This window comes from Tauraco erythrolophus, chromosome 7, assembly GCF_009769465.1.
Source record: "Tauraco erythrolophus isolate bTauEry1 chromosome 7, bTauEry1.pri, whole genome shotgun sequence".
Classification (NCBI taxonomy): Eukaryota; Metazoa; Chordata; class Aves; order Musophagiformes; family Musophagidae; genus Tauraco; species Tauraco erythrolophus.
This window is the reverse complement of record NC_141471.1, coordinates 39,211,982-39,233,586: the sequence shown is the minus strand read 5'-3', so window position 1 is coordinate 39,233,586 and position 21,605 is coordinate 39,211,982. Positions and strand designations below refer to the sequence as shown.

The 21,605-nt window shown below is 45.5% G+C and overlaps 1 protein-coding gene across 1 annotated transcript; it reads right to left on the bottom strand.

Moving 5' to 3' along the window:
* Positions 1-12,990: 12,990 nt before the first annotated feature.
* PRR15 (proline rich 15) lies at positions 12,991-13,338 on the bottom strand. Its single transcript, XM_086615153.1, has one exon. It carries the CDS (start codon positions 13,330-13,332, stop codon positions 12,991-12,993), a length of 342 nt encoding a protein of 113 aa, XP_086471279.1. The 5' UTR covers positions 13,333-13,338.
* Positions 13,339-21,605: the final 8,267 nt, after the last annotated feature.

The window sequence follows — 21,605 nt, the reverse complement described above, 5'->3', positions numbered from 1 at the left end:
ATCACCTCGCCCTCCACTGCCTTTTCACCATGAGCCACTTCCTGCATTCAGAAAACTGTTTATTACCCTTTGTAGTTTTTTTTCTTTTAAACTATTATTGATTCATGAGAACTATTTCTCTTATCCAATTTAATAATTTATTTCTCAAGTAACAAGGGAATCATTCCATTCAGGTCTAGCTGCTGTGGAAGACAAAACTTTTTAATCTTATGCCCTTTATGCATTCACAGTCTCAGTCTTCACAATCAGAATTAAAAGGCAATATCTTTCTTCAAACGTAACAGCTCTAAATCCTACAATCAAATATGTATCATTTTAAAATATATACGATGGTTGCTGCATGCTCAACTTAAAGCATTGGTTTGGCCATATAGTCCTATAAAGCTCTCAGCTTTCCATAAGTAGCAGGAAATCTAGATTTTTCTGCATATAAAACTTGGAGAATAAAAGCAGAAAATCCTCAGAGTTGTTCTACTGTGGCTGAGGCCAGCAGGAACTGTTGGCATACTCCACTGAATATCAGATATCAACAGTACAATAAGAGAGCTTTACTGTCCTTAAAAGCTTTTCTCAATCGGGAAATTAAAAGTCCTTTCATCTACCAGCCATGGATCAGGATCAACTTTAGCACATTACTACTAAAAATGCTAATTCAGGATTTGTTAATAGGCATTGAGTCATACTCATAAAGCAAATAACAATAAAACACAGAACAAGCATCAGCCCTGCCCCCAGTTCGTTATTGGGCTGTTTTCTCTGGCCATACCAAATTAGACTGCTTGCCCATCGAGGAGCATACAGCAACATTTACATTGGAATCTGTTTTACAATGGATGTCACTTCTGAAGACATACTGTCGTGTCTCGTTCCTTCCTGGCAGGTTACCCTGCTGCATTTGTAACCAAGGCAGAGCACACCATGTCCCACTCCTCAGCTTCTGGGCTTCCTACTCCTTCAACCTTTCGGCCCCAGCACAATTTACAGTTCAAACCCAGCAGCATTTGCAGCACTCATGGCAAACGCATAAAGAATGAACCGTATTCCTCATGCTCTGGGTTGGGGAGAGAAGGACTTTTCCCTGCAGATTTCTGGCTGTCCCTTCCAGGTGCCTTCCAGGACATTTTCAGAAGGAGACCGTCCACTGGGGACTGGTCATGTGTGGCATGCCATTGCTTTCCGTGGAGATGGCAGCACGGGACACATCCATTTATCAAGTTTTCTAAGCAAGTAAAAAGCAGAGCTACTTAGCACGTGAAAGAGTCAACTCCTCTCACGTATGGAAATGGGGAATTAAGATCCCTTCTGTAGAAAATTCAGAATTTAGAAAGTGTGAGAGGGAAGGACCTTCCACCTACGCCTCAGCAGCGACATACAGCTGAAGAGAAGACAGCGGCAACCGCACGATGCGAATTTAGGTACTAGGGAAGGCGACAGAGCAGAGATTAAAAACTGTTTTGGTGCCTAGTGAGATTGCTCTGGGCCCAAGACAAAACAAGGCTGATATATCGAACTGGAGGCAGGACTGCGTTCTACTTCTTAAAGCTCTCCCTTCGCCACTTTTGGCAGAGTGAACCATGCGTCCCTCGTAATGCCTGGAGCACCCAGACATATTTCACGTGAGCATTAAGAACATCAGATTAACTCCTCCTCCCCAAGGAATCTAATAAAATTGTAGGCCTGGATTACTCCTGATTTATTTACACACAGTACTCTTAAATTTAAGCTAAATTAAGCTATTTCTACAACGTATTATTATTAATTGTGGAAAGGAGACAGCTTTGGAAAACCTGTGAAAGCTGTGTCCTTAGTCGGGTCATCGGTGTCAAGAAGGTGGCCTGCAAATACAGAAATTTGCATTTACACCCCTGTTCCTAATGAATAGAGCTTTAGGGTATTTATGTTTAATGTAAGTAAAACCCTGATTAAAACCTCTTGAAATCTCATGGTTGTATTTTCCCCTCAAAGTTCTCAATCTGCATTTTCAGCGTGCCTCTCAGGACCTCAGAGGGCAAAGTGAGTGTTAAGACTGATGCATCGAAGTGCAAAAGCCTTAAGTGTTATGGAAATCTTAAATCCTCCAAACAGGATCACTCCGGACAGAGAATCAGAATCAATAACAGCAACTATTGCCAGTGCCCAGCAAGTAAAGCTTGTCAAAACTGCATGTTTTCAAACTGATAAGAGAGTGAGCAAAAACTTGTGTGAGCAGTAGGTTGAGCCTGGGATTCACGATTCATACAAGTTAAAATCTCAGCAGTTACTAAAAAGAGGGGACTTGTATTGAGCAGTCAGTTCCCTGCCTGAAGTTGGTCATGCAAATTGCAATAGTCCCTGCTCCAGAGGTACTTACAGTTCCCTTTAAAAAAAATTAATGGAAATTTTTTCTTTTTTAAAGAATATTCTGAAATACCTATTACAAAAAAAAAAAACTATTTTTTTTTTTCCTGGGGCTTATTACAGTGGTGTAAAAAGACAGCCAGTCTCTACAAGACTGAGGCTGTTACTAAAGAACATAAATTACAAGAAGCTACTATGTGCCAGCTCAGGAAATGACCAATGTTATGCAATTTTATGTATACACAAAAGTGAATATGCAATGATCAGCTTTACATAGCTGGAGTTTTATGGGTAAAATTCTCACTCTTCTTGCAGATTAAACTTTTATCAGGGCACTCTAGGTCATCTTCAGGTTATACCATAACTGATATAAAAAGTACTTCCCCGGTAGGTAAGTTTAAAATCTGGAGAGCCACTAGAAAGAGTATAGGAGTGCAAAAGCTGTTGTCTACTGCAAAAGAAAAGCCCCTAGAGCTGACAGAAGTGGGAGTCTCCGTTGGGAAGGAGGCTGAGGATGCGAATTCCTCCCAAAGGATGTGGGTGAAAAGCTTTTTCACATCAGCCCCTCCCTGCGGCAGGAAGGACATTGTCTATTGCTGTGTAATTGTGAATATTTTATTGTTTGAACATTGGACAGTTTAACTGCTATAAAAACCGGCGTGTCATGTCACTCCACACATGTCTGGAGTTGGCTTATTTGAGTTTTTTTTCCAAATGTTGAATATGACAAGGCATTTTAAAAGATACTTCATGTTCTAGTGCAGGCACAGGAACTCCTGCCAAGTGCTCATTCACCCCTAGGAGCAGAAAGCCATCCCTTCTGCTCGTGCAGCTCCCCTGCAGAGGAATTCAAAAGCATTTAGCAAATATTAGCTGCCTAGAAATTAGTACATGATGTGCAAAAGTACACCCACGTTCAGATAAAACACAGCAAAGATATAGCTCGTCGTAGCAGTTGCAAAAGGTGCCTGTTAGGTCTGAGCCGCAAAGAAATCAGTACTGGCAAACGCAGAACTTACCGTACTTTTGTGTGAAGAGTCCTTGCTCTGGCACAAATAAAATGCATGACTTTTGGCCTGCTAGCAAAGCCGAGATTCACTAAGGAGCTTTGGGTTTTTGACTCCATTCCAGGCAAGGACTCTTCAAAGCTCAGGTGCTGGGCTCAGGTGAAAGTCCTGGGGACAGGCACAAATTTTTTGTGTCCTCACTTTCTTCTGGGACATGCTTTCCTAAAGGCACACACCAGATCCCAGAATCCCCTCTCAAGCATGGATGCCAGTACTGTTTCTTCCACAGAATTGCATAGTTTGCTTTTATTTTTTCATAACAGGAGAGACAGATTTTTACCAGGTCAGACCAAATGTCCATCTAGTACAGTACTTGATAGCAAATATTCTCTTTCCTCACCTCCTAAACAAGACTAACATGGGACATTTGCTCTGCTATGCTCTCCCACTTCTGACAAGAGATCAATGCTTTCTATTTGAGAAGTTCCCATCAGGAGGTTATAACCCCATCTTTGTGTTAATAGCTCTCTGTGGACTTTTCTCACTGGAATCTGCCTAATAGTTTTTGAGCTTCGTCAACAGCACTTAGATACCCAGCCTGACGTTTAAGACACTTAGCAAGGAAGGTGACTACCTCAATTGTGCTTCCCTCGTGCCCACAGGGACTCAAAGCTGCCTCTGTCAGGAGGGTCACCTGAGGCTGCAAATCTTCACAGCCTGTTTCTCTAACAGTAGGCAAGTTTCTCTAACTACCTGATAGAGCAAAGCATCTTCATCCTCAGGCATATTTTTAATAGCCTCTGGGCAGATCCAGAGTGAAGATTAACAGCAAAGAGTAACAGAGCAGCTGTCCAAAGCAGAGAGCAATTAGCTGGCCTAACGAGCAAACACCACAAGCAGGACTGATGGAAATGGCACAGCGATGATACACTGCCACCAGCGCAAAAGGGAACTGTCAATGTGCCTTTCTTAAACCAATTATGTGAGTGAAAAGTCTGCATGTTTCCTACACATTGGGATCTGATCCATTAGCAAGGATAACAAGTCTCAGGTTCAAGGTCCCTCAAAGCATGCACTACTTCTTACGAGAGTGAAAGGGCACCTGGGTCAGTCCCCTGGAGTAAGCTGAATCTTCAGATAAGATCCTGCAGCCCTCACAAGAATTTCGTGGGTCTGTTTGTGAACAGATATGGACTTTAGACAGGGAGATCCCTCCCCATAAATTCAGCTTTATTTTATCACGTAAAAAGGGCTCTTCTCCAACCTCTTTCTTTGGAAAAACTTTCAGTGAACCACTCCCCTTCTCAAATCTGTCAAACATATCCAAATAATATTACTGCACTACTTAAAGGCAGATGAAAGCAGGTGGGGGAGCTGTCACAGCAATAGGCAACAGCAACACAGCTCCCACAAGCCAAAGCACAAGTAGCTTTGATTTGGCAAAGGAGAGTAATTAAGACAGGCTCCTCCAGGATCCCTGTGGCATTAACTCCTTCAGTAGCAGCTTTTACTTTCCCTTTTGCTGGTTGAGCAAGCCCTGTTTCCTCTCGAGGGACTACCAAGGTGCTCTAGGAGAGGTGTGATAGGCTCAGAGCCTTCTCAGGTACAGTGCCACTGAGGAGTCACACCGGGCGTGCAGGCACGCTCCAGATGATGCTACAATCCCCAAGCAAGACAAGGAGGACATTTTCAAAATGCTTTCTGTGTGTATCAGCCTATATTGATTTGCACAGGTCCACACCTAAATGCAAATCCTTCACACATACTGGCAGGGAAAACTTGTCGCAGCCTTTCAGTACTTAAAGGGGGCCTATGAGAAAGATGAGGACAAGCTTTTTAGCAGGGCCTGTTGCAATAGGACAAGGGGTAAAGGTTTTAAACTACAAGAGGGTAGATTTAGACTAGATATAAGGAAGACATTTTTTACAATGAGGGTAGTGAAAGACTGGAACAGGTTGTCCAGTGAGTTGGTAGGTGCCCCATCCCTGGAAAAATTCAAAGGTCAGGTCAGACAGGGCTCTGAGCAACCTGATCTAGTTGAAGATGTTCCTGCTCACTGCAAGGGGGTTGGACTAGATGACCTTTAAAGGTCTCTTCCAGCTCAAACTGTTCTATGATTCTATGATCTTATGTGCAGACACCAAAGCCTGGGTATCACATATGTCCTGAAAATACCCCCTTTGCTAGTGCATGCTGGGCATTCGCATGCATAAGCACCCAATCTCAAGAAGCCTGATTTGTACTGCCATTTTTGCCTCTCCTCCAATAGCAGACACTTCTTGGTATCACTTCTAGAAACTGTTACAGAACATGCAAATGCCAGAAGAGACCAGAAAAGCCTTGGCAAGTGACCCTGCCCCAGTCTTGGGAACAAGCTGTGGACCTTTACCGTGATGGTTCAGATCCAAAAGCGAGTTAAAATTCCATTGCTGGTTACTGCTCTGGATTGCAGAGTTTGGAAAGGTGTCGTATGACCGCTGCTTGACATGGGCATTTGTTGAAGCAAACATTTTAAAAAAGAGCTTGAATAGCTCTTAATTAAACGGGTTTGTATTGTACTAGGTGAGGGCGTGCCCCATCCCGGCTGGCAGAGCGAAACAGGTAAAGGCTAAAGCAGTAACACCAAAATGCAAGGCGGGGTGGGGGGGAGATGTTCCACACACCAGGACTTAAAACTGCTTTCAACCTTTGGTCTTGTTCTCAACACAGACAAAAGACTCGAGAAAAGATTTCACTGAGGTTTATAAAGAAGCTGTTTAGCAGTAAAAGCTGATCTACAGGCAGAGGACAAAAGAACAATGGCTCTGCCGAAATGCTACACTGAGAGGTTCTGTAAGGAATAATTTCGAGTCAAGACTGGAAAAGATCAAATAGCAGCTGAAAAGCAAGAATATACCAGGGAGGAGGGGAGAAAGGAGCTATACTGCTGCTGCACAAATAACTGAAAATACAGAACGAAAATCACGTGTGTTATTCGGCATCTCTTTTGCATTGTTGACTCTATTTGTCTTGGTAAATAAACCAAGAATGTACCTTTTTAACGTCCTCATCTCAGCACAATCTTGATAGTTTTGCGTAACTATGCTCCCTTTTCTAAGAGGTTTTACTGAAGCTTAGATCCACAAAGGTACTGAGACACCATTGAAGCAAATGGAATCAGACACCTCAATGCTTTTGTCAATATGACCCTTTGACCACACTGGAAATCTGCAGCTGCATGAGGGGAGATACATACTCACACAACTACATCAGTTTAAGTACACATCTGAGGTTATAACTAAATTGGTTACTTACAAGCTTCACTTTAGCCCCATATCTTGAACTTCCTTTCTTTAAAGTAGGGATGATGCACACTTTTTTTCAGGAAGATGAAAGGGTAAGTGTGCAGCGGTGAGCTCACTTCTCCAGAGCGCTCCACAACTGCAAGGTATTGTTATTAATTTGAGTTGAGGTGTAGACATAGGAATATCTTCAAATTTTGTGGGAACGTTTTGCAGGGGACAAGCCCAGCCAAATTTCTGCTCCAGCACAAAAAAGAGAAAGCCAATAAATAAAACTCGAGAGGTAATAAATAGTGAATAAGATTACTCATTAAAAAGGTAACTGTAGGGTAAATTATTACAGCAGAAAAATAAAAACATACAAATTAAAGATAATATTTTAAGTGCTTCAACTGCCTTTAAAATGGGACCTCCACTTTCCAAAGCTGCTTTCACTCATGGTCAGCAACGTTTGCTGTTCTAATGTGATTCCTCACTTTCTCACCATTTTCCATTTCAGATGCAATTCAGCAGATGTTAATTAACACTTGCCATAGCAAATAGATTACCTAGAGGCATTTTAATATCTACTGTTTGTCAGTTGAGAACTGAGCCAAGAACAAACCGTAGCTTCCTGGCCTTGCAGAAAGAATAAAGCCACCTTTAAATGCCCAGTGTAATGTCTGGTCGTTGGTTTGTCTCTTCCTCAAGAGACAGCCATTGCAAAATGCTATCCTTGTATATTCTGTATGTCTGCCTATTTCATAAATTCTACTTCTCTAGCTGCTTTAGGGTCCAGCAAGGAGACTGCTGTAGCACTGGTGAGCCAAGAAAAGAACCCAAAAATAGAGAAGCCAGAAAATACGTTTTTTCTCCTGCTCCTCTTTCTGTTTATAGGAAGTACTGTTGGATTTATCTTTTACATTTACACCATGTTCCTAGTCCTGAACCCAATGATGCTAAACAGGACAGGTAAACCAGCTCTGATTTTTGGAAACTTCTGTCACTGAAAGCACATGCCAAGATAAACACAACCAAGGACTTCCAGACTGTGAGGCTCCTTCTCTTTCTCAGGTAGTTGTATTTCCAGAATCAAGACTAAGGCTCAGTTCTGCTCCTGTTCATAAAATTGAGAGCAAATGTGCCCAGAAGCACATGCAGAAATGGATCTGTTATAACTTTTCCTTTTCCCTTGGCCACTGAAGTACCTCCCACTCCCCTGTCACTGGGCAGTTCTTGTGAGATCAGTGAACTGATCAAACATTTTTGTTGCTCACCAGCCCAGACTGCAGCTCCAAAGATGTTGTTTCATCTCCCACAGCCAGGAGGAAATGGCCCACCTTTTGTAGGCAGGGTCTAAACCTTAATTAGGAAATCAATCAATTCAATCCAGCTGGACAATCTGGGCAACAGCCACAGTTGCAATAGCCATACATTTATGCCTGAGAATAAAACAAAGACCTGGAAAGCAAAATGGACTGAAGTCAGCAGTGAAAAGAAAAAAAAAAAAGCCAGCCACCAAAGTCCAAGTGCACAGTACCTCTAATTTTTGATTTCAACAGGCATACATTGGTATGGTTCTTATTTTCAGCAATGAAGAGGATCATGCTTTTACCTCTTTAATGTAAAAGGAACTACCACAATAAACGTTAACTTTGGATCAGGGGAAAGACCTGAGGTGTTGCAAACAGGCAGCAGAAGATTCATGGTGAGTAAAGGCTTGTGCCTGACAATCAAGCCTACTTCACACATCCCAAATCATCTGATAGCCTGGTAACTAATACCCTGAAAAAACATTCTAACTCATTTTTACTCACATGAAACATGACATCTAGATCTGATGAGGATTACACACCAGAGTAAATTCTTCATTTAAAATCATGCCTTACAGCTATCATGGAAAGATGTTTGCTATCCCCTAAACACATATGATCTGATGTTATATTGCTTTATCTATATAAAATGGGCAGTAAATCAAATTCGTAAGCTGCAGCTGCTAATCAATTGATTTAATTGAAAACTACATCCAAATATTGTTTCTTAGAGCTATTTCTGAATTTCAGATGTGTCATTAAGGATAAAACAGATAAACTACTTCACTACTTCTGGTGTCTATAAAATTGAGCAACTTTATCCCTTTCGTTTTATTCTGAAATGAAAAATCACAGCCAGCAGGTTTCCCATCCTTTTTAAAATAAATTAGTGATGAAGGGGAAAGGTTTGTTTTTCAAAATGGTGTAATTATATGGTCTCAAATATAATTCTATAATCAACCCTCTCTCACCTCAGCTTTTAAAAGACTTCTTAGAAAATACCAGGTTTTGGTTTCTTTCTTTTCCCCTGCCAGATAGGATCCCAAAAGGCAGCAAAATGAGCTACCAGTTTGTACCTGCACTTGAAATAGCTTTTCTTCCAAATAGGTATCAGATGTTTGAATGAGCTAAATTAAACATGGGCTTTCAAGTGAGGCATCCAGCTGCGCTGGCCAGGCCAAGGCTGGGAGTTCTGTCCTTCAGATTTTAACCCTCATATGAGGTCATCTTGTTAATGGACAAGAGACTTGATATTTCAAATTCAAAATTATCATTGGTAGCACTACAGTGAAGACAGAACGTAACAAAAAAAAAACACCAAACCCCAAAGAGAGTGAAGACCCCTCACCTCCCCAAAACAGTAAAGTTCCCTCTCCATTCTTTCAGTTCAGCTTAAGTCATACCCTGACATAACATCTGAGGTTAAAAGTCTTGAGGCTTTCAAGGCATTTATTCCAGTGTTTCCAATTTAGGATCATTTTCTGCAGGTGTTCCCTATAATCTTTGTTGAGGTCCAGACTGACCAGCCTACAATAGCAGGGAATGATTCACCAGACAGCTACTCAGAGATTTATTTTTAGTTTTGACAAGAGTAGGAGCAAGCAGGCAACTTTGCAAGTTTATTTGAAAAGTTCACTCCTTTTACTAAATCTTTATTTTTTTGCCCCAAGCCTGCAATCCTTAATAGTATCTGGAATAATATTAAGAAAATTGCACTACAACTGACGTAGCTGAGGTTGAACCTCATCTGCTTATTTCCATTTATTTCGTCAATATGTCACTGCCTGCTTTTAAAAACAAACAGCAACTACTTTCTCAGCCACCCTGTTTCCTAAACTTACTTCCCAGTTCATGATCTTTATAAAGGAGATGAGGCAAATACCTATATTAAGAATGCCGACAGCCTTTTAATAATTTAATAGTGCACAGAAATGCACTATTATACCCGAACAAGTATTCTCCAATACAAAAGAAAGTCGAACTTTCTCCTCTTCAAGGGTTAAAAAAAATATTCTCAGGTGCTCCATAAAATGCAGGCTTTTTCTGTACCAGCTTAATTAATTTACATGCCTGTAGATTGCTTAAATCTTTATCTGATGCTGGGACTGAGAAACAAGGGGACTATTTCTGCACTTCAAGGTGGTTATGGCCAATGGGGCTCCTCGCTCCTCGCTGTGGTACCCAGCCCAGCACTAACCTAAAGATATCGCTGCGCGGCCTTTGCACGGAGGGCGGGGAAAGTGAGACGAGGCAGTCAGCCCCTTTTCTCATGGATCTAGTTTTTCAGCGGCTGCTATCAAATTCATTGAAGCAAGGATTTGACTGAGCAGGAAGATAGAATTACATCTCCTTCCCACAGCTCAAGGTCAGGATAAAGATGGAGGATGGCTGCGAGTGAGTTCATTTCATGTGTGTTTATTGACTTTGTATTCTGACCAAATTTCTGAGCTGAAAGGACCGTACACAAAGACCAAGACGTGGCTAATATTTAGTCACATATTAACCAGTACTGATATCGAATTTTCACAGCAGCCATCTGAATAGCATAGCAGACTTCTTCTCAAATAAAGCCCGAATTGGTAGAGATCTTGTGCCTAGGTAAAGTCTTGCAACTAATAAATCTGAGACATTTTCAAGGAGCAGAGGTTCTGGGTAAAAAGAGGAAACTGCATTCTCACAACAGTGCAAGGACTGAAAAGGCAGAAAAGCATCCGCATGAGTTGTAGAACACACTGATCTGCACAATCAGGCCTCTGGATCGTTCTGAAGATCTGGCCCTCACAGAGCTCACACTAAACTGGACCCAAGAGTAAGAAATGCCCAGCGCAGTCCCTGCTTGCTTGTTCTTCCATTTTGCACACACACATAGTCCTTTGGGCCCCAGAATGCATAAATACAGGCAGATTATTTTTTGCCTGTAATAAATATGAACATGTTGCCTTCCAAAGGTAGTCTGACAACACTGGAGGCAAAGCCACCCCTTTCTGCCTCCTTTTTTCCCCATGCTGGCCTAACTGTAGCTGAACTATGATTCTTCTTCATCTGTCTCTCCATTCCCAGCTTTTCAACTTTCCTCCTTCTCTCTCGTTCCCCTCTGTCTGAGGCTGGGTTTGCTCCAATTGCTTCTCCTAGACAGAAGGATTTCAGATGCCCCTTGACTGAAGAGGCTCCAGATATGAAAAGCATTTCTGAGGAGAAACTTCTAAGAGCTTTTAAGAGCTATCCTCCCCCACCACCCCCCGCCCGCAATCCCCCAGCTCTTTGCTTGGTCAGCATGTAGTCAGGATCATAAAAAGTCATTCCAAAACCAATCGGTACCTTGCAGTTTTACTAAATGAAATTTAAAAAGCATATGTCTGCACATGGGGTGGAGAAAAGCTTTTATGGAAATAGATTTATGATGATACAGTCGCTTTGTCCTTGGGTTTTGGAGTCTGAAGGAGCAGCTGAGTGAAGGACTGGTAAGTATCTAAGCCAGTGAGTTGTCTTGAGTTTATTGCACAAAAGGAGCTTTCAAAGTTCATTATTTATTATTACACGCATTGAACCATGGGGCACTTGCCCAGCATTTACTGTACGTACAGTGATTGTCAGTGACTGGCTTAATCTGTATTTTCACCTGGAACTCAACTCTCAGCTCTTTTTTCCTTTAAGGTCACTTTTTTATTTTTAATTGACCTTAAATCATTAGTTACAACTAAACAAAATCATAACCCCATAATACGTGAGTGCTAGGAAATAATTTTCAGTTCCTGCCACTATGTAGTATCTTATCTCACATTCAGAAAAAGTCTAGAACCATTTAACTTTAATATTGCGAATGCATTTAAAATAAATAAACCAGTTGTTGCTACATCACTTACTATCAGGAAATGTGTAATTGCCCAGTGTTTTTAGCAGAGTTTGCTCTGTAAGGCACAACACCAGTACAAATCTGGCTTACAGTTTACTTTGTCCAAAAATCCCGGAGCTGTTGGAGGGAGCAGATAGCTGCCCATATTAAAGCACATTATCTCGCTATCAAAATAAATCTGGGGAATCTTTAACCTTGCTTTGCAAGCCTCGTACACGTAAACAGTAAAGAACACTTCCAGTGGTGCCCAAGCCTATTTCCACATTAAGAGTACAATCCTGCCTATGCTCTCCAGGGCTGGTCTCGTCTCCCAGAAGAGTATTTACATTTATCACACAATTTCTTCATCAGAGTTTCATTATGCCAGTTATCACCAATTATGCAAAAATCATGTGTTCCCTGGGTAAAAAGAGTGTGAATCCCTAGACAAGAACTGGCCTCCCTCTGCAACAGAACTATTGTTGGGAGACCAGCCTCTGAAACACCTGCTCATGATTACACAGCGAGGAAAAGGAGAAAACCAGCACAGTCCTGCCTCTTGCATATTTAAATGCGATGTGGTGTGTGGCATGGCCGAATGCAAGCGTCTGCCCCTCATGATACCTCTCTTTTGACCCCTGCAGGTGACGGAGGATGGTTTCAAGGTATGCCTGCTAACAGCAAGGCAGGAGCAAGTACAGCACCGCCAGAGGCCCTCGGCCCTGAAATTAGGTAAGAGCACTTCGTTCCCCTCTTCCTTCGATATAAGGCAGCGTGTGAGATGAGAGCAGCAAAGCACCTCCTCAGCTGGAGGGCCAAGAGGAGCCAGCTGATGGGCCTGAGGAGTTGGCGCGTTGGCTCCTGGCAAGAGCTGGGGAAGGTACCAAGACCTCAGCATTGGCCCTGGGATAGCACCTTTGAGTCCACTCAAAGTCCCACCGAGCACAGGGACCGGGGTGTTCATTGGTGTTATTTCTTTAAGACAATCACATTGTCCCATCATCCAGGGGTTTGGTCTTGGCGGTGCTCGAGTAACGCAGCATGGGAGTCACTCATCGGGCGGTAGTGCCGGGCTCCCCGCAGTGTCCGCTCAGGGCTGGGGAGACGCTGCCATTCGCCTCCGTGTCGCCCGCAAGGCTGGGTGAGGCTGACCCCGGCCACCTGTCCCACCGGTGCTCCAGCCTCCCGTCCAGTGGCGGCTCCTCGGACGGCCGCGGCTCCGGGGACGACGCCCTCCCGGGCTACTCGCCCCCCTGGGCGGCACGGCCCGGGGCGCTGTCGGTCAGCAGCGAGGTGCGAACCTTCCGCTTCTCCTTGAAGCGTCCCGAGTGGGAGACGTGGAGGGTCCGGCGGGTGCCGCCGCCCGCCTCCGCGGCCTCGCTGCTGCCGAAGGGGGGCTGCTGCTCCTCCAGGCCGCCGGGGCTCGGGGATGCGGCGGAGGCCTCGCTGGCGGCGGCGGGGGGCGCGGCGCCCTTCGCTTCCTTGTGCTTCTTCTTGCTGGTCAGCGACTTCCACCAGGGCCCCGCCGAGCTGCCCTTCACGCCGGCGCCGGGGGCGGCGGTGGCCGCGGCGCTGTCCGCCATCTCGGGCTCCTGCGTGGGGGGAAGAGAGCGAGAGCGGGCTGGCAGCCGGGCACGCCGCCACCGCGCCCGCCGGGGCCCCTCCGCCGCTCGGGCCGGCGCAGGGTGCAGCCGGAGGCGGCGAGGACACCTCTTCCCCAGCACGGGGCAGGCGGGCAGCCCCGCAACGCCGGCAGCGTTTCTAGCGGAGCCACCGAGCAGCGAGGGACGGGTCGTGCACAGGCAGCCGCGGGGCGCGGGGGAGGGTTCTGCGCTTTGCCCCTGGCCGAGCCCCGGTGACGGGCTCAGAAGCGCCACCGCGCCGGCCCGAGCGCGGCTGCCAGAGAGACCTCACGGTAAATACAGCCGCGGAGCTGCGCCGCGGGACTCGCTCCCCGCCGCTCGCCGCCCCCTCCGCCCCAGAAGCGGACCCCGAGGCCCGGTGCCTTGGAGCCGCTGCCTCCCCGCGGGACGAGCCCGCCTACCTCCCGGGGACTCCTGCGACGGGGCGCCGCTCCTTCCCTCCCTCCTTCCACCCCCCCCCGCCGTCTCCCGGCGCAACAGGTACGGGAGGCGACACTGACCTGCCGGCGCCCGCCCGCCCGCGGCGGGAGCGCTCTCCTTCTCCCACGGGGAAGCGCGGCCGCTCCGCCCTCCGCACGGCTCTACGGCTCCATCGCCGCGGCAGGGAAGGAGCGAGGCGGCGAAGAGGCCGCCCGGTGCCGGCGAGCCGCAGCGGGGAGCAGCGGCCGGACGCCTTTGCGGCGCGGTGGCAGGTGTCGGCCAGCCCCGCGGCTCGCCCCCGTGGGCGGGGCGGCGGCCCGGCCGGCCCCGGGGCCGGGGCGGCTCCCGCTCACCTGCCCGGCGCCCGCCGTGTGGGGCGGGGGAGCGGCCGCGGGAGGAGGGGCCGGCCCCGGGGTGCGGAGCCGGGTCCTCGGGGCTGCAGGGAGGGGGTCGCGGGGCGGGGGAAGGTCGGTGTCCCCCTGAAGGGGAGAGCCGAGGAGGAGGAGGAGGAGGGAGCCTTAGCGTGGGTGAGGCAGCACCGTGAGCGCGTAGTGAAGCCCAGGGCTACCGGGATGGATGCGGTGGTGTCGGCGTGCGCGGCTGAAACAGTAACGCATTTCGTTTGTGCGCACGATAGATGTGCATAGGTGAGTATTTCATAGCTTTAAAGAAAATACAATTGCCTGTAATTGGCTGTCTTTAAAAATGAGTGTAGCTGGCATGCCAGGAGAGACAGTGCCGTCTGACATTTATACTTGAACCAGCTTAGAATTAGGACTTTGAATTTCTGTATGATGATGGATATATATGGCCATACGAATGTCTTTATCTTTTTTTTATTCATCCACAAAGGAGAAAAAAAAATTGTTTGTGCCACACTTTGTGTTAAAAAAGGTGATTTATTGGAAGACTATGCCATGTAATATTCATTTGATCCCTAACACCTTTCCCATCAGCTACACACTCAGTTACTCAAGGATGGCCGTGATCGTGTGGAGGAGTTTGTGAAAGCAGTGGTATTTCAGCCTCATCTTCTTCTGCAAATCAACTTCTCCTACTTGCAGCTTCCCTGAATAGCCCATAAAGTTAAGACATATGAAAATTGGTGAATATAGGTTATTGAGAGAGAAGCCTGGGATGTGCACGTAGATTACTTCGTAAATTGCTCTCTTCAAACCCAAAGTGGTTTTGGACAGGGAAGCATGCATGCACACACACTTGAAATCACTCTAAACTGTCTATCATACTAACTGATATTGGTAGCAAAAAATCTCTCCTATGGAATAAACCAGTGGCGTCCAGTGAGAAAAGATGGCCTTTATATTCCCTCCTAACAAGTAAGCAACTAGCATTTTCTAAGCTGCATAGTGCCAGGGCATCAGGCTCTATAGGGCCAAGTTTCCCCCAGTGACTGTAACCTGCTGCTATACTACTCAATTTGTATCCATTGGGAAAGAGAACACTAGCATCTCTTCTCATCTGCGTCCTAGGATAGTGCTTGGGAAAAAGGGAATTTATGGAGGAAAAAAGGGTAAATTTTTATTATTAAAAGTCCTTTTCACAAAACGTTACTGGCTGACATTTGTAGCTTCCATTCTGGTTATAGACTTATGCAAAACATTTGCCATTTATATTATTTTGATTACCATAGATCTGACTTCTTAGCTCACATAGTATCAAACTTACATCAAATCAGTGTGTTGTTTTTTTTTTTTTTTTTCAGTTCAGCCTGTATCAAAGCATCTTACAATGAAAGAGATTTGTCCTTTTCAACACAGTACAGAAAGCAGGGTCTACTGAAAAGAGACAGGCAGGTTGGAAAGCTTTGTAAGACACGATTCGAGTGGGAGGGTGCTGCCTGCATGTGTACGCACAGGACAGCAAAACCTGCTCTGCATTTGAAAGTTGCTGCTATGATTCAGTCACAACACGCTGTTCCACAAGATTGTCACTGCGGTTAGTGTTTATATAAAAACAGTTCTGACAGTGCAAATGTATGTTCTGCCTCTTTCCTACTGCAATAGTAGTTGTTGCATTCCTTCAGGATGCCTATGTGTATAATGTTGATATAAAAAGGAAAGTAAAATAACCCATTGACTCTTTCAATGCATAGAAGTTAGATACTATATTCATTTAATAAGATTGCTGCAGTTAAATTCTGTCCTTTGCAGGAGGAGAGGATAAAAATCAATGGAGTTTTGTAGCCAGCTAGGGTGGACATGCAAGATTCTAGCAGCTGCCCCAGTGTACTGCAAAATAAAACTGTAAGGCCTTTTCTCCTACCTTATAACATGCTCCTTTTGTGTAGGATTGGACCATATTGACATCAGGTCTCATTGTAATTCTGCAGGCTCTCCAAAATTCAGAAATACTCTGGTATTCTCAAGATATAGATTCCCAAAGACTAACTTTAATGTCACCTTTCAAACTAACCTTAATTACAGTACCTGAACTGTGACTGCAGTGAAAATAAAGTGAAAAAAAAAAAAAGTTGCACTTCCCACCATCCTTTTTCCAAACTTTGCAGACCCTACTGTGTTCAAGTTGAAAATGGGCTCTAGAAACCTTAGATTACCAAATTAATCACCTAATTGCATTGAAAGGATCCATCTCTACTTGCAGTAGAAGAGCAGCACTGTCCACTGCAGACATCAGCCTTCTGGACATCATGGACTGTGCAGTGTCCACCTGCGCTCTGGAAACTTGCTGTTTCCAAAACATTAACAGCAACTTTAACCCAAATATTAAATGCAGTCATAATGACACCAAGGGGATCCAACGATGTCCTCAGAAGCATAAAGGGCACTAGTGAATATTGCTATCAGATTTCTTATTTACCCTGAAGCTTCAGACAATCCAGCAAATATACTGTACTGTCAAATGCAAACCTTAAGGCCAAGGACATGTTTGAGTCTACTGCGGAAAACAACATACAGCACAGGCACCTATAAAGAGTAGAGCTCTTCTTAGGTCCATGTTCCCAGCAATATTCAACACTATGCTTGATTCAGGTTTTGATTCTTAAACTCTAACCCTGACCAACATACAACTGAGCAATTGGCGTTTAGAAAGAAAATTGCAACACTGATACCTGCTGGCACAAGTGGGCCTTTTGGGATTCAGGCAAAAGTTCTTGAAACTCCTAGATCTCAAAGCCTTAAACCAAGGGACCTCTGTATACAGGAAAAGACCACACAAAGAATCGGCCCCGATCCGCATCATGCTGTCTACTCAGAAGAAGCCAGAAGTAACTTCAATTCTTCTAGCTTTAGATTTTCAAGTGCTAGCAGCATCTCAAACCTTAGCCTTTACCATAACCACAGTAAGGACTCCAACTGTTTTATAAAGGGGAAGAACATTTTCCCTGTTGACACCAGGCTGCTGCTTAAGGCTGTGGGACTGCAGCATTCACACCCAGGCTATGCCTGTCCGGCCAAAAAAAATAAGAGCTGGAGAGTGAGTTGGAACCTGCACCTGGTGAATTGGCCTTATTAGTGATGACTCCCTGGCATGATTTTGGCTGATGGCATTGAATACCTGCTGGTCAGGCATGGTTTCGAAGCAGCAAGAGCAAAGAATTATTCCTCTTAGGCAGAATGGATGAAAACTACACCAGTTTGTCCCAGTCCGTAGTCCTCCAGCTTTATTGCAACAGGTTTCATACCCTCAAGCACTTCAGTACACAGCCACTCCTCATGTAACAGTCTAGGATGTGCATTGCACCATCTGAGCCTCCGAGTACAAAACCACCAGTTTGATGGGCTGCAACACAGCCCTTGCATTATTACAGGTGCTAAATCACAATTTTTGATTCAGTGCCTCTAGAAGAAAAAAATACTCTCAAAGGCCACAAGTGATACCATGGGCCCCTGAGAGGACCTCAGTTAAGTGCAATGTAATGTGGACAGTGGAAGACTCCGTCACTTGGCATGGGAGAGGCCCTTGATTCCATTTTATTGACTGAACAGATGTAGTCTCAAGTTTTCTGATCTTACCTCCAACGCTAGCATGGACAATATCCTTACTTACCTGGGCCCTAACAGTGGCTCCATGAAGGGAACTAGTCCCATAGTGGAACATGAGATGTTAGCTTAGTGCTAGTGCTCATTCTCATTCAATGGGAAGTTCAGCTTCATGACTAAATCTGTCTTAGAACACAAGAGATTCTGAAACTTTACCTTAACAATACCCGTAACTCTAAGGAAAGCCTAGAACTTCATCAAAACAAACCATAAAGACAGCTCCTCAAACTTTCAGTTCCCAACCAGTCACCAGCCCTTTCTTGTATCCCATGAATTAATCCCCACAGCAGAAACAAACAGAAGAGCATAGGCCGCCAACACCAGCTCTTTTGTTTGTATATCCAGCAGCAAACTCAGTCTGATTCTTTGAATCCCCAATTCTAAACCTCATCTTCCCTCACCCTCCCAATATCTGAAGATAAAACTATTGCCCTTTTACTATAGCAGAACAGAAAAATACAGATATTTGTGACTGTTGACACCAGTACCATTGCTAGCTCTGCAGGACTTGCAAAGAAAAAAAATCAGATCATCCAACATCTGTGCTCCTAACCAGAGATCACACACCCTGAATAGAAAGACAGAGTCGATCATTATTGATACCAGCATGTTGTAGTTTTTGCAACTTCAGTAACAATTCAGTTCTTTAGGCTTTAGATTTCCAAAGTCCAAAGCTAACCCTATATCTCACTCTAACCTTCATCTTAGTAGTAACAAATGGCTCATACTTTTGAGAAAAGAGAGAATACTGTGAACCCCACCTTGTCAGGCTCTGCAGAGCCCTGCAATGAAGGCAGCTTCCGGTGGTCAGCTTGGTTCCTGACATCCCCGAGTCTACTGCAAACTGAACCCTGACAGCTTCTCTACTTGCAACTCGCTGCTCATTTCCATTTTAACTTATAAAGCACTGGCTCCAACTGGCACAAACTTTCTTCCCAACTGCAGTCCTTAAACATCCTGCAATAATCTGGGTCCTTCAGGCTTTGAATTCCCAGTCCTGGCTCTAGCTGTAATATCAGCATAATTATATCCAGAATGCCATGCCTTCAGAGAAAGATAATGTGAAGTATGGCCCCCATGTAAGACCTATTGATGTCCTAAATCTGCAAGCCCTAGGGCATTCAACAATAATCATAGCTCCCTAAGGTTCAGATTGCTGAATCTTAACTATGATCTTTAATCAAGGAATTTATCTCTACAGCTCAAGAACATAAAACGTATTGATGCTCACACTCTTACCTTCATGAGCCCTATAGTCTCTTCATTCACTTTAAATGGCTGTAGGCGATATAGCAATATAATTCTGCTTTGAAGATCCAGTTAGATGGCATTCTTCTCCTTGTGTAAGTGTTTTGAATTACCTTCCTACTCAAGAGTTTTCATCAGTTCCTGGTTATTGGCAGGGAGGTCTGCTGGCACTCGAATCTCCTCCCTCCCTTTTCTGCTGACCTTGACTCTCTACTTGTCAATAATGAAATAAGAAGGTGGCCAGACAGGCTCCTGTGGCTTGTGCCCCTTGAGCAAGGTTTGGGGAGAGTGCAGCACTGAGGGAAAACATTGTAGCCTCTCCAGCTGCTGCCACTTTGGGGAGCTTGAACAGCTGGAGAAGCGTCCGCTTGTGGAACCTTCTGTGAGCCTTCCTCCCACCCCCATCTCCTTTTCTGCTCTCTCCAGCCTCTCTTCTCAGATAGCAGGGCAGCACCTACCCAGCCATTAGCAGGATGAGGGGAGCAGGCTGCCTTTGACCCTGTCTGTGCTCTGCATGGGGGAGCGTGATACTGGAGGCAGCTGAAGGTACAGCAGAAGAGGCTGTCAGCTGCCTTCATCTCCGGGTAGGAGGGAGAAGGAGAAAGCAGGAGCCTAGCTGGGTTAGGAAAACGCTCTCCCTCCAGACATGTGAGTCCAGGCAGGGCCTTGTGCAAAGACAGTCAATCAATTATCTCGCAATGTCTCATTTGTAGGAGTCCGCACTGTGCCGTGTTTGAGCTTGCCATAAAAGAGAAGACAATTGCTCCACGTGCTCTGCAAACCGCTCACAGTACCTACTGTCACTTTCACCTCCTTGCAATGTGACTTTAAGCCTTCCTTCAGCCCAGCTATTACCACAGACACTCCCGCTGCCTCTCCGAGACCTTACTAAGACCAGAGTTTTGCCCAATACTACACCCACGATCCCTCCTCCCTCCTATATCCCAAATTTGACAGTAACACACAGCTCAGGTCTTTCAAGCCCCTTGCTTCAGAAGGGATCCCAAACCTGCTATGTTCCTTCCCAGAGTCTCAGGCCAAGTGCCTCTGCAGCTCTGTCTCCTTCGCTAAGCTCTCATGTTGTGTGAGCTTTGATGCTGTCGAGTGTATAGGAAAGTGTAGTCTTACCTCTTGCTTAGAAATAAAATGAATGTGGTACCAACCCACCTAGTTTTGTGCTCTGTTAGACCCGTTCTGTAGCTTAAACTGACCTCAGCTCGCAGAGCTGTGAGTTGAGAGCAAAGCTCTGTCTCCTTTGTAGCTTTGTTTTAAAAAGGTTTTCCGAGGAAACAAAATACCTGCTCTTAACGCTCTTTGTGTGCTTCTGTTTTTGCAAATTATTCTCCTTCCCCAGTAACTCCTGCATCCCTTGTCCAATTCCAATGGTATTTGACAGCGGGACAGAGATAATCAAGTTTCACAAGTGGTCTCTGGGTAGAGGAGCCCCAAATCGGTGTCTCAGCTGAGGAAACCCTTCAGCAGTTCCCTGTTCGATCATGCCTGCCAGCTGCCTTTTCAGCAGACGTGTGCTGTGGAGCCAGACACAGCACACGCTGCCTCGTCTCCAGCGTGGTGTTCTCAGGAAACAATTCCTTGGTTCCGTTGCCCCAGCAGGCCCGAAATATTTAAACCTGATGGCAACGAGTCTCGCAAAGACAGAGGTATAAAGATGAAATTTCAGCAGTTGCACAGCACTTTGGAAAGTTAACTACCTTACAAACCACTAACTTCACAGAATGTTTTACTAATGGTGGCTAAAACACTGCTGCTTTATGGGAGGCACGTCATCTCACCCCGGCAGCTCCGAGGACCGGCTGTGAGGGGTGCCCAGTTGCGCCCGTCATACCAGAAGATGGGGCTATCCGAATGGCAGACGGGAAGCGCGGGTGGATGCTGGCAGGAGGGGACTGCGGCTGCACCCGCAGTGCACCACTAAAGGCATCTCCAGTAGCTGGAGGGGAATGAGGTTCCTGCCGAACATCCAGCTGCAGAGAGGCTCCAATGCAGTCAGGCACAGGTATCTCACCTGCTTCCAGAGAAGCAGAGCTGCATTCCACTCGAGATGAAATGAGCTAGCAGGGAATTTACGTCAGCTCAAACACAGACTCCTGGAGCATCTTTCAAATGACTCTTACTACTCTCTAGTAGTGCCTTGTGAGGGGTAAGCCGTCACACTCTCGCTGAATGCCTTGAAGCAAAGGGAAGGAGTTGGTGTAATCCAGTCAGACCCATTTTTTTCTGTATACTGGAATACAGGCTTCCCTTAAGGATAAGTATGCTTTTTCTTCTCTAGCAGTCAGTTTTGCAGAGAAAAGTCTGCTGCCTTTTTCTTTTCTCAAATAGTGAATCTGGAGCAGAGATGAAGGGATCTCAGAGGTGCTGCTCAGCCCCAGGTGCAGTGGTGATGGCCACAGTCCGTCTGATGTAAGAGATGAAGTGTGTGCAGCACTAGTGAAGCATGGAGGGGACGGGGTCCTTTTAACTTCACATTCAGTACGCCCCTGAGGATGCTGGCCATCGGTT